The following is a 13,435-nucleotide window of genomic DNA, read 5'->3' as shown; positions in this document are numbered from 1 at the left end:
GCATTTACACTAATAATTGTCCATTTATATCACCCCATGAATAGATGAATGCGCTGATCTGTATCTCTGATCTGCATAGCTGAAAACAAGTGAGCATTGTTTGTCTCCCTTAACCCGGAGGTCATTGGTGTATATATGGACGGGAGGTCAAACAATCTTTGCCATGCTGGGGTTTCATTTTCTTCTCCACGTTTGTGTGCTTCAGGGCAGGGGTCAGAGCTTAGGTCGTGTTATCTTGGGGCGTCAGATATTACTCGCATACTTTTTCTTATCCTGTAGAACCATAAACATCTTTAATATTGTGCTGCTGATAATGCCATGTCTGTAATGACTGACTGATTTTTTTTTAAAATAAAAATCATAGACAGATTCGAGGCATACAGATTTGCTGCAGAGTACATCAAATGAAACCCTGCCGATAGATGGATGGTGGCCTTCCATTTGGGGGCCAACAAAGCTACCTGCTGTAAAGCATGGCACTACTCATGTGGACCGCAAAGAAAAATCACAACACCTAAGAGAGACTTCTTTAATTTTGAAAGCCTCTGCAGAGTGTGCTGGGTAAATGCCAACTCCAACCTGTCCTTTTCTGTCTGAATTCTGCTATAGTCTTTATCTGTATGTTCACAACGAGCCCACATATGTGACAAAAGTGCCCACATCTAGTTCTAAAGTATTGTTAAAAGAAAATCTCCCCTTCCAAATTTATGCTTTGGGTTTTTTGGAAAGTCAAGTCTAGTAGTACCTTCAGCTTAGCGGGCTGCAAGTACAAAGGTTTGTGTTAATTTCTTTTTTAATACGCGTTCCTTTGTGTCCTACATGATTTTTCTTAAGTATTCAAAATTTTTAATACTCTTCTCTTTGTTGAATTCAATTAATTTACTGTTTTGGTTCTCTCTCTCTCTCTCATCTTGTGAATGGGGCTGCGTATTTCTTTTAGTAAGACACTTTTTTTTTTTTTTTTTGGTGAAACCACTGTTTATATTAAATAGTAAACTGTACAGTCATAGTCACCCGAAGTGGGTGGAACTATGAGAACGAACTAGAAAAACTGGGAAAATTCTTCAAACTGCTGGAGAGAAAGCTTGCCAAGATCATAGCAATCTCAAAGAGACCGGAGTAGGGCAGCACGAAAATAGGGGAAGGGATGAACAACATCACCAGAAAAGTGCAGATGATTTTTGGTGGAATAGATGGTCCAAAGAGCCCAGAAGTGCACCCATGTGAAGAAATCATCATACCCCGGTAAAGCCAGGGACAATCTACCAAAAATCCCAAAAAGTCGCCCAAAGCGCTGTCGAGGGAATCTATACTGCAGCAGCAGTGCTGTCAAGTGTTGAAGAAAATCGCGGGAATGCAAGCAACTCCACAATATGTGAGGTACGGTCTCGGGCATAAGGCAGCAGCACCGACATAAAGTTGGAGCAATACGCCTTTGAGCCGGTAGAGTGCCAACCGGTAGCACGCCCGTAATGCATCGCCAAAAAAAGACCCACTGCTTAAGTGGCAACTTTGACTTCCACACCTTTTTTAAAGCCGATTTCCACCAGGCTTTTGCCCAGATGCCATTGCCTGGTGGCCTTGGGGAAAGAAAGAACCATACCATGCTCATCAACCACATCCTGTACCATATGTATTCCCAAAGTCGATAGATGATAAGCCTTTCTTGGGTGATCCAGCACTAAAGGCCGAGGAAAGGCTCGACTCCAATGAATGCTTTGAGATCGGAGTGAGTTCCCTGTATGTGGATGTCTACCGACCAATGGATGGAACATAAGATCTGCTGACAAGCTGTAATCAAAGAAGTGGCATAAGGGCATCCTAGTATGCGCCCAGTAAGATGACCAAAAATGACATCCGAGTGATCCAAAACCTAGTGACCATAAGCATCTACTTTCATGTGTGCACACATGGCTGCCAACATCTTTGTCCAGGGCTGCATTTGACGAACAAAGTCAATAAGGAATGTGGCCTTACGTGCCAGCATGTGATAGTGAATGTCGAGAATGTTCAGGCCCCCATGCATTTTGGGCGAGCACACATAAGCACGTTTGAGCAGATGAAGCCCTTTGCGATCCGATTGTGTTCGCCAGAGATAGGCAATGGCACGAGAGATAAATGTATTAATCTGCTTACTAGTCCAGGGTAACAAAGGAAGGTGAAACTGAATGTACGCCATGATGATCGATTGGACAATTCGCAAGTGGACATGCAAAGGCCAAGTGGATAGCTTCCAGGAATCAATTTTGCACTCCAATCAAGTCAGCACCCATACCATCTCATCTTTCAAAGAAACATCCCGGCCAATCGGGTATCCTATAAATGCCTGACCAACTGACCGGGTGGAACAATCTGACCTGGCGAAAGATTAGAATGTCAAAGATAGTGGCGGACTGATAACAACTTTAACTTTCGAAAATTGACATGCAACCCAGTTGCCAGCCCATAAGGCAAAAGGACATCCATAATCTGTTGCAAATCCGTTGGGGTATTTCTAAGGAAGGAGGAGTCATCAGCATAGGCTTGTGCCACAAAGTGAGAACCATCTGGCATCGCAATACCATGCAAGTTGCCCTATTGGGTAAGCTTGTTAATATATAACAGCAAGGGGTGTGTGGCAATGGCATAAAGCAACGCACTAAGTGGGCAGCCTTGACTTACCGATTTACCCAAGGTCTAAGCGGCCGAAAGTTCTCGACCAAAAATGCATTGAGCAATACCCGTTGGTATAGCCAATAAATCACATTTCGCATTTTGGGTCCAAAGCCCATCCGATCCATCACCCTAGCTATGAAGTCCCAGTGGACACTGTCAAATGCCTTAGCAATATCTACTTGCATGATCAAGACATCCTGGTCTGTATACTTGCCATACTCAATACCCATGTAGGCATTTGCTATGTTGTCCATAATTTGCCGCCTGCGAACAAAGCCGTATTGTGCCGAGTGTAATCCCGAGTGAAGGTAGCCCTTAATGCGGTTAACTATCATTTTTGTGACCAATAAATAAACAACTGGCATAAGAGAGATGGGCCTCCGGTCACCTAAATTCTCATAGAGTTGCTTTTTTGGGAGCAATTTCAGCAAGCCTTCCTTCCAAGAATGAGGCAACATGTCGTCACACCAACATTATCATGCATAGCAATGGATGCTTCAATTCCGGCCAAAATGCGTGAAAGAATTCAACTGTCAAACCATCCCACCCGGGAGATTTCCATTTGCCAGCCTGTAGTTCTTCCTCCGTAAAGGACTCTTCCAAGCCTTGTGCCTCATCAAGTGATAGGATCGGTGCAACCTCATCCAAAAGCATAATGCGAGCAGCCAATGCATCCTGTGTAAGTGGCATAGGACGGGCAAACAAGTCCCTAAAATGAGAGTGACATATTTCCGCAAGTTGTTGCTTGGTAGAGGTCCATGTGCCATCAGACAACATAACACGTGCTATGCCTTGCTTTTGTCTAGATGCATGGAGACCTTTGAAAAAAGACCTGGAAGAGCATCCCTTATCAAGCATTGATTTTTGTTGGGCATGCACTTGCCACTTTGCAATCTTTCGTTTATCATTGTCCTTGATACAAGATTCAGCATCAATGAGTGACATTTTCCTCGACAGTCAAGTCAGTGGTCTTGTATGACTAAGTTCAGTGTAAGACTGCACAATCCTTTCGGCCTCTGCCACCCTCTCCCGTAAAGCACCCATGTACCACTTGCCATATGTAACACGCGGAAGCTCTGGGAGTCTTTCTTTCAGCCCTAAACACTCCTGGAAACCATCTGGTGCAAAACGCAGATATAGAGAGAGAGTAGAGATGTGCTGGAAATTCAGTATATTGCTATAGTACAAAAAGGTACTCTTACACACAGCCCTAGGCTGCCTTCTTCTAAAAGGTGAACATCACCCAAAACTGTCCCCCTATGGGACTCCTAGAGACCCAATCCCTAGAGGATTGAATGCCTTTTACAATGAGCATGTGTGCCTATTTATAGGCCTTGGAATATTGTAGAACTGGCCGACTGCTGGTCGGCCAGCAGTCGTGGGCATAAAACCATCCAAAAATCTGCGTTTGTGTCAGATCTGGACCAGCCGCTTCTGATCTGGTCTAGCCGCCTTGAACTGGTCCAGCCGCCCACCTTTGCAAGCAGCCGATAGCTCATCCATACCCTTCCATGCCCTTGCTACAAGTCCACACTGGCCTCTGCTGCACCAGATGCTCCTAAATCCTAGTTCTACTGATCTTTTACTGGCTGCCCCTTTCTGGATTAGCCCTGAGAAGGTACATGGCATTGATCATGCACATGACAATCCCCTCTGCTAAACTTGATGACGGGATTCCAACATGCTCTTGGATGATTGTCATCATCCCTAATCTTTTCCCGAAGTCCCTCTGTCATCCATCCATCCCTGGCAACCCTTTTTCTCTAAAAGTCCGGCCCGTTCTCCAAACCACTCTCTCAGAGGAAGATCTATGCATCTGTTCCATCTAGTCACAATCCATTCCTGCCCCGACTCTGAACACTATCTTGGTCTTCATTCCTGAGAAATGAGTCTGGCACTCTCACATCGCCCTTGGAGGATAATCCTCCCTTGGGACCGTTGCCTGAGAACCTATCTGGCTCACAAGGCTGCCATCCCCTTTGGCTTTGTGGAACACCACCAAACAAACCTCTTGGGAGTTCTTCCCGCTTCTGTGCTCCTTGCCTTGGGCTTCGTATCCGTGTACTTTCCTGTACCTTGGACCTGTACACCATCATATGGGACTGAATCAGTGTTTAGCTTTGCTGAGCGTGATGCTCTGATACCAATGTAACACGCGGAAGCTCTCGGAGTCTTTCTTTCAGCCCTAAACACTCCTGGAAACGATCTAATGCAAAACGCAGATATAGAGAGAGAGTAGAGATGTGCTGGAAATTCAGTATATTGCTATAGTACAAAAAGGTACTCTTACACACAGCCCTAGGCTGCCTTCTTCTAAAAGGTGAACATCACCCAAAACTGTCCCCCTATGGGACTCCTAGAGACCCAATCCCTAGAGGATTGAATGCCTTTTACAATGAGCATGTGTGCCTATTTATAGGCCTTGAAATATTGTAGAACTGGCCGACTGCTGGTCGGCCAGCAGTCGTGGGCATAAAACCATCCAAAAATCTGCGTTTGTGTCAGATCTGGACCAGCCGCTTCTGATCTGGTCCAGCCGCCCACCTTTGCAAGCAGCCGACAGCTCATCCATACCCTTCCATGCCCCTGCTACAAGTCCACACTGGCCTCTGTTGCACCAGATGCTCCTAAATCCTAGTTCTACTGATCTTTTACTGGCTGCCCCTTTCTGGATTAGCCCTGAGAAGGTACATGGCATTGATCATGCACATGACACCATAGTCCCTTATCAGCATTTGCATGCGTGAAACAAAACAACGCCTCATTCAACTGCAGCAAAAGGGGTTGCACAATCAAGCATACCAAATCAGCAAATGCATCATGAGTGAGGTAACTATTGTTGATGAGAAGTAATCGTTTATGCGGCAGAGGTGGGTCATGCATCCCCATTCCAAAGTATAGAGCTAACCACAACGGGTCATGATCAGATAGACACATTGTGTGGTCAATCCATATGCGGCATGTAAAGGCATCATACTTATTTGCATTTAACAAATACCATCAATCAAGACGGGCAAAATAGTGCGACTGAGCATTATGCTGAAATGTGAATCCAAGAGTGTTTGGCATGAGCCGTCTCCAGAGATCCAAAGCATGCAAACTCTCAATCATATTAGGCCATTTTGCTTGCTCAGCCCTCAACATATGGGAACGATGTGAGGAGTTGTCCTCATGGCTAGGTGAGTTATTGAAATCCCCTACGAGAAACGCATTTTTAACCCATGGGTAACACTGGATGGAGCGCCAAAGTTCTGCTCTACAAAGTGATGTCTGTGAAGCAGATATACTAGCAAACTCGTAAACCTCGCCAGCAATGAGACACTCCACCATCCACCGTCCATGTGAGTCATTGTATGCGACACATGGCTGCCAATAATGTTTAACCATGATGAAAGTACCTAAAAAGTTGCTTTTGCCAACATAAAAAATCTGATACCCCAAGAAAGCACCATTTCTACCAGCAAACATGTGTTGATTGTGTTCTTGCACACACACTACATGTAGTTGCATACTATTTACATATGCCCAAAAGCGCCTCCATTTAATGGGGTCGTAGAGGCCCTGTATGTTAAAGCTAATGCATTTCAATGGTATATACATATGGAAATAATGAAGGATGAAGAAGCTCATGATTCATTTGCGCTCCCTACATCACCATGTGAGGGGACAGGTGTAAAGCTTTTATAGCTTTATTAACATGATTAAGACTTAATTAACAAACATAAGACCAATGTTGATAGAAAGATTGAGATGTTTGTATTGAGACAGGGGCCTTTCTTAAATAGAGGCCGAAAGGGTACAAGTAAAGAGACACATCCGTGGGAAGGGGTGTGGCTCTTGAGTCAATGGTTATGTCCTTTGGACTTAGGGGTGTGCCTTTTAATGAATAGACATGTCCTTTGATAGTGACCCATGTGTAAGGGTGTAACCCTTCAGGTGTCCTTTCAGTTAATAAGAGATTAAGGAGTAATTAAGGAGAGTTTAAGAGAGTTAGTCACAATCGTGACATTCCCTCCCACTTAAAATAAGACCCCGGCTAAGAAGAGATGGTTGTCTTTGAAAGAATTCTCGAAGAAGTTCTGGATATTCCTGTAAGTCTTCATCACTTTGCCAAGTAGAGTCGGAATCATCAAGATCTCTCTATTTAACCAAAAATTCTATAGTGAGTTTATGTCGTGTTTCTTTCTGTCTGACATCAAGAATTATCTCTGGAATTAAGAGTATGTGTTCATCTTCGATTTCTGGAACATAATCCAAATGATCTAAAACTGGAGAATCACCGTCCACAAACTTTTTGAGCCAAGAAATGTGGAAAGTTGGATGAATTCTACCCCAAGAAGGTGGTAACTCCAACTTATAACTGAGAGATGAGTTCTTCTTAATAATACGAAAGGGTCCATAATATCTTGGGCGAAGCTTTGGGAAAACTGATTTCACTGTCTTGTATCGACGAGGGGCAATATATAATAATACCAAGTCTCCTTCTTGAAATTCAATGTGACGACGACGCTTATTAGCTGTGTGTTGATATTGCTCTTGGACGCTGATCATCTTATCATTAATCTGTAATAGAATATCTTGCATTTCCTGAATGAGGTGGTCTGCTAAAGCCACTTTATGTTGAAGAATAAAGTTGGCAGGAATAAGCGGAGTATGGCCATAAGCTGCTTGAAAAGGTGTCATTCCAATAGCTGAATGATAAGAATTATTATAAGCAAATTCTACCAAAGGTAAATATTCTTCCCATGAAGCTAATCGAGACTGAACATAATGTCGCAGCATTTCTTCCAGAATCTGATTAACTCGTTTCGTTTGTCCATCTGTCTGAGGATGATAAGCAGAGCTAAAGAGTAAATTTGTGATGGGGAGAAACCTGTCAATTAGGGTTTAGAGTTCATTCATGGGAGACATACACAGAGAAGCAAGGGAGAGAGAGAGAGAGAGTTGTGGGGATAAGTCAACTCATGAAAAGCATGAGTGTGTGACTCCCCTATCACACATGTATATTGCACTAGTACACATAGTGCACTTAGTACATTAAAAGTACTAAGTGTACTATGTACTATAACTTATGGGCTTGTACACACTATAAGGGTGGGCATAACGCCTTTACCCCAACAACCTCCCACTTAAAGGCAAAGTGCCCTTAAATGAAGGAAAAGAAAAAATCAGCATGTACATGATAATATAAAAGGCCATATCAAGGCTGAAAATGGCCTCATCCAATGCCCATCAAGTGTCTGCAATGAGCAAACCGCTCCGGAGGCAAACTCTTCGTCAACAGATCAGCCGGGTTGTCATCCGTATGAATCTTAACAAGCTGAATTTGCTTGTTCTCTATCACCTCTCTGATGAAGTGATACTTCACATCCACATGCTTCGTCTTTGCATGAAAGACAGGGTTCTTTGCCAACTGAATGGCACTCTGACTGTCACAATGCAACAATGGAATATCCCCTGTATAACCCAAATCAACCACTAACCGAGATAGCCATAATGCCTCCTTGCAAGCCTCTGTGGCTGCAATATACTCGGCCTCTGTAGTAGATAAGGCAGTGCACTTCTGCATCCTGGATATCCATGACACAGCACCTCCTGTGAATGTAAATACATAACCGGTAGTAGACTTCCGGTTATCTGGATGACCGGCATAATCCGAATCCGTGTAACCATGCACTAATGCATCCTGTTTGCCAAAGCAAATGCACAAATCCTGTGTGCCCTTCAGGTATCTCATGACACCTTTCACTGCTTCCCAATGCTTCTTGCCAGGGTTGGCCATGTATCTAGAAACCACTCCCACTGCAAATGCAATGTCCGGCCTAGTAGCAACCATGGCATACATGAGACTGCCACAAGCTGAAGCATACGGAATCTTGGCCATATCAGCCCTGTCTCTATCTGACTGTGGGCTGTCCATAGCACTGAGTTTCACATATGGAGGCAAAGGAGTACTAGTCTTCTTCCCCCCGTCCATATTGAACCTCTGCAAGACTTTGCCAATGTATTCCTTCTGAGACAAATACAACACATGCTGATTTCTGTCCCGAAGTATCCGCATACCCAAGATGTGATTTGCATCACCCAAATCCTTCATATCAAAGGTTTGATGCAGCCTCTGCTTCAAGGCATCTATCTCTTTACGAGATTTCCCGGCAATCAACATATCATCAACATACAAAATGAGAATCAAGAGACTGCCATCCAAAGCTTTCTTGGTGTACAAGCAGTGATCTATGTCACTTCTCCTGAATTTCTGAGATTTCATGAATGTATCAAATTTATGATACCATTCTCTTGGTGCCTGTTTGAGCCCATAAAGACTCTTTTTCAGCTTGCATACAAGCTTCTCCTTTCCACTCTCTGCATAACCCTCTGGCTGCTGCATATATATCTCCTCATGGAGATCACCGTGAAGAAAAGCAGTCTTCACATCCATCTGAATCAAGTCCAGATCATCATGCGCAACCAAAGCCAACACAGCTCTAAGTGTGGTCATTTTGACCACTGGAGAGAAGATCTCCTCAAAGTCCACACCATATTCCTGCTTGAAGCCCTTAGCCACTAACCTGGCTTTGTATCTTGGCTTTGCATCTGATGCAACTTTGAGCCTGTATACCCACTTGCATGGCAAAACCTTCTTGCCTGCAGGCAAAGGCACCAACTTCCATGTTCCATTTTTATGCAGAGAATCCATCTCTGACTTCATGGCACGCTCCCATAGAGCCTTGTCTGCCCTCTGTAAAGCCTCTTTGTAACATGAGGGCTCCCCACAGTCAGTAAGCATCAAGTAGTCAACCCCTGGAACAAACCTGTCAGGGACTCTGGAGGGTCTAGTGGACCTCCGTACCCAATGACCATCATTTGCAGGTTGCTGTCCAGCCTGCATATCACCCATTGGTGGCTCCTGTTCCATGCCATAAGGCTGAAAAATCATGCCCGGTATCTCCTCTAACTGTGGTATATCCATAGGGATATCTTCTGCCATATCTGGCTGTCCATTTGGACCATTTTCAGCACCATTTAAGGGCTGGTTTTCCTGCTGTAATGGCTGATTTACAGCCCTTTGTTGTTGTCCATGATGTCCATCATCATCAAAGATGACTCTGCTAGGCTCCTGTTGCCTTGCAGGCTCCTTATACATGCATGTTTCATCAAAAATGACATCATTGCTGCGTATGATCTTTCTATTCATGGGATCCCAAAGTCTATACCCCATTTCACCTCTGTCACCATATCCTAGGAATATGCATTTATGAGACTTGGGATCAAGTTTGGTGCGCATTTCCCTGCGTATGTGCACGTACGCAACGCAACCAAACACTCTCAAGTGCTTGTATGACGGAGGCTTCCCTGTCCATACTTCTTCTGGCACTTTCCCGCCAAGCCTCGTGTTAGGTGACCTGTTTATAAGGTGAACGGCTGTCATAACAGCTTCAGCCCAAAAACCATGAGGTAATGCAGCATGTGACAACATAGAACGGACCTTCTCCTGTATGGTCCTGTTCATCCTCTCTGCTGTCCCGTTTTGTGGAGGATCATAAGGAGTAGAGAGCTCCCTCTTGATGCCTTTAGCATCACAAAAGTCCTGAAACTGTTTGGACGTATACTCTCCACCATTGTCGGAACGCAAAGCCTTCAGTGTTTTGCCAGTTTGATTCTCAACATGAGCAACAAACTTCTGAAACACTGCGAATGTATCACTCTTCAAACGAAGAGGATAGACCCACACCTTGCGTGTGGCATCATCAATAAAAGACACAAAGTATTTTGCCCCTCCCAAAGAAAGCTGAGGCATCTCACATACATCTGTATGCACAAGCTCTAACTGAGCATCTTTCTGTCCAAGAGCTTTCTTGTGGGGGCACTGTAGTTGCCTACCATAAATACAATGCTCACAAAACTGAAAACTTGAAAACTTTAGAGAAGGCAAGTAACCCAAACGAGACAATTGCTCCATTCCTTTGACACTCATGTGTCCCAACCGGCTATGCCACATAGAAATTTCCGGCAGCTCGGTTGCATTTACATTAGCATGGTGACAAACACCTGCATGCATGAAATAAAGAGTGTCCACCTTAGAGCCTCTGGCAACAACCAGTGAGCCCTTACTAATCTTCCACTTTCCACTACCAAATGTGGTAACATAATCAGCATCATCAAGCTGTCCAGTAGAAAGCAGATTCTTCTTGATCTCAGGCACATGCCTGACATCATGGAGCATAAGCTGTGAGCCATCTGAAAATACAAGCCTCACATCACCTCTGCCAAGAATTTTGCATGCATGGTTATCACCCAAATAAACCACTCCTTCATTGCCAGCAGTGTACCTGACAAACAAGTCTCTGCAACCTGTGACATGAAAGGAGGCACCTGAATCAATGATCCATGAGTGCATACCATGACCACCTGTAAGAAGTGAATGGGCATCAAGTGAAGACGTAAAGAGGACCTCATCCTCACTGCCACCTGCATGTGACACATTGATTTCTTCGATCTTGACTCCACTTTTGCCCTTTGGCTTTACATCTTTGGCTTCATCCTTCTCTTTGTCTTTGCCTTTTCCCTTTTCTTTCTGATCATTTTTCCATTTGTAGCATTGCTTTTTAATGTGTCCCTTCTTGCCACAATAATGGCATTCCAAATCCTTTTTCGAGCGAGACTTGCTCCTTCCCCTTTCTTGGCTTTTACCCCTTTGCTGGGATCTCCCACGTGCATTCATTGCATTGGACTTTCCAACAGAGTTGTTCTTCCTGTTCATCTCTTCTTGAAGAAGAGCACCCTCAACATCTGCATATGACAGCATAGCATTCGAATTGCTAGTGGCTGTCCTGAATGTGTCCCAACTCTCTGGCAAAGTGCATAACAAAAAAGTGGCTTTGAACTCATCGTCCATTGCCAACTTTTGATTTATAACCTGGCTGACAATACCATTAAACTCATTGAGATGGGCTGTCATAGAAGCCCCTTCCTTCATCTGAAGGCCTATGAGTTTCTTCAACCAATACACTTTGCTTGAGGCACTTTGTTGGGCATACAAGTCCTGCAATCTCTGCCACATTCCCCAAGCTGTCTTCTCTTCACGAATGCTGAAAAGTAATGAGTCTGACACAGACAACATGATAGTAGATCTTGCCAGCTCATCCATATCTTCCCACTCTTCAGCTGTAAGAGAAGCGGGCATCACACCCCTTTCTTTGATAGGCTTATGTTGCTTTTTCTGAAGCAACACATTGTAGCACTGGGTTTGCCAAATATCATAATTATGCGAGCCTTCAAGCTTCTTGATGTGAAGCAATGAAGAGCTCTCACCTGTGGTTGCCATAGCAAAATGCAACCTGTAATGCCTGACTCCCTGCAAATGTGCAAACACTGCACCCTAAGCACACAAAGTGCTTACAAATGTTCTCCCAAGCTTTATCTCCCACTGCGGAAGCAAGAATGCAACTTTTCTCCCACTTTTTGTGATGAAAACACCAAAATCTGGTTGCTGCAGATTTTGGACAGCACCTTAAATGTCCTCTTTTGCCCTTCCAAAGTACTGTACAGCAGTACTAAGCGCTCTCCAATGATGTACCAAACCTGTACCGGCAATTTCAGCAGCTGAATTTGAACCTTTTGATCACTCAAAACAGTGTACAGCCATGCCCAAACATGCACAAAGCTGTGCCAAATCTGTACCAGCAGGTACAATAGCAATAAATGCTCTCCTGGCTGTCCAAATGAGTGAAAATCAGATTTTTTACAGTCACGAACACTGCATAAAACAGTCCCGAACAGAAATTGGGCAAAAGCCCCTTGACTGCAAGCTGATTTTTGAGGATTCAAGGCATAAAAGTCTCGCCTGCTGCTTTGCCAAGCTCAACAAGCATACAAACTTGAAAAGCCCCTTGATTTGAGATCAATTTCTGATCATGCATGGTACATTGGCGCACATGAAGGCATCCAGAGTGTTCACGATGCTTCCCCCTGGCCACATATACATCAAATACATGAAAGCCCCTTGATTTACAGGCACATTGAGTGCTTGTAAGGCATCAGCACATTAACCACAGCATCAAATGCGATTGCCTGCATGCAAATCGACCAAATCGGCACAAAAGCCCCTTGATTTGCACTGCAATTTGCTGCAATTTGCTGCGATTTTGCCCAAATGTACAATTTTTCACATCATACAGCATGTATGAGTGCTTAATTGCACAATTACATCAAAAGCCCCAAATTTCGACATCCAATTTCCTGCAAATTGATCCTGATTTGACCAATTTCCTGCAAATTTATCCTGATTGTGACCAATGTCACCCGATTTTGCCAATTTTGCTCAAAATTGAGCAATTGGGCACCTGTACCTGCTCAATTGATAATTGTACCTGCTCAATTGCAAGTCCCAAAAAAAATTGAAGCAAAATACCTCTGAATTTGCAGGTGGATTTCTGTTGCAGGAGGGGGGTTTGCTGATGTTGATGCTGCTGCAGAAAGCTATTGCTTTTTATTATGTTTCCAGACGAGTTGGTGCTGCTCTGTGCGCATTACGTGGAAGAAATGGCTGTCCTGGGCGAAGGAGAGGCGGGTGTCACCTTTCACTGTAGACAAGAGCTTCTCTAGTAGGCGGCTAGCGAGCGATGGTGCCGGCGTTGCCAGACGCCACACTGAACTCCACCCGAATCTGAAGGTCGCGTGTTCAGTCCGCGCTCACCATACCAATGGGGGGATGCGCCCGCTAGTAATCCTTTGTTCGCCTGGACGCTTGGTTGCCCCTTCGCTTAACGGTTCGCTTTGT

The 13,435-nt window shown here is 44.3% G+C and overlaps 1 protein-coding gene across 7 annotated transcripts in view; it reads left to right on the top strand.

The window, feature by feature from the left end:
- The window catches only part of LOC147610800 (pentatricopeptide repeat-containing protein At2g27610-like), a 79,860-nt gene that overhangs the window by 54,637 nt on the left and 11,788 nt on the right, over positions 1-13,435 (top strand). For 5 of the 7 annotated variants that reach the window (XM_086785366.1, XM_086785369.1, XM_086785368.1 and 2 more), the window contains one exon: positions 365-561. In XM_086785366.1, the coding sequence (XP_086641492.1) occupies positions 365-561 (197 nt within the window). The remainder of the gene's footprint in view (positions 1-364; positions 562-13,435) is intronic. The other 2 variants (XM_086785371.1, XM_086785372.1) reach the window with 1 other exon arrangement.

This window comes from Cibotium barometz, chromosome 48 (genome assembly GCF_041138505.1).
Source record: "Cibotium barometz isolate CiBa-2024 chromosome 48, ASM4113850v1, whole genome shotgun sequence".
In the NCBI taxonomy this organism is placed as follows: Eukaryota; Viridiplantae; Streptophyta; class Polypodiopsida; order Cyatheales; family Cibotiaceae; genus Cibotium; species Cibotium barometz.
This window is presented reverse-complemented; position numbering and strand designations above follow the sequence as displayed.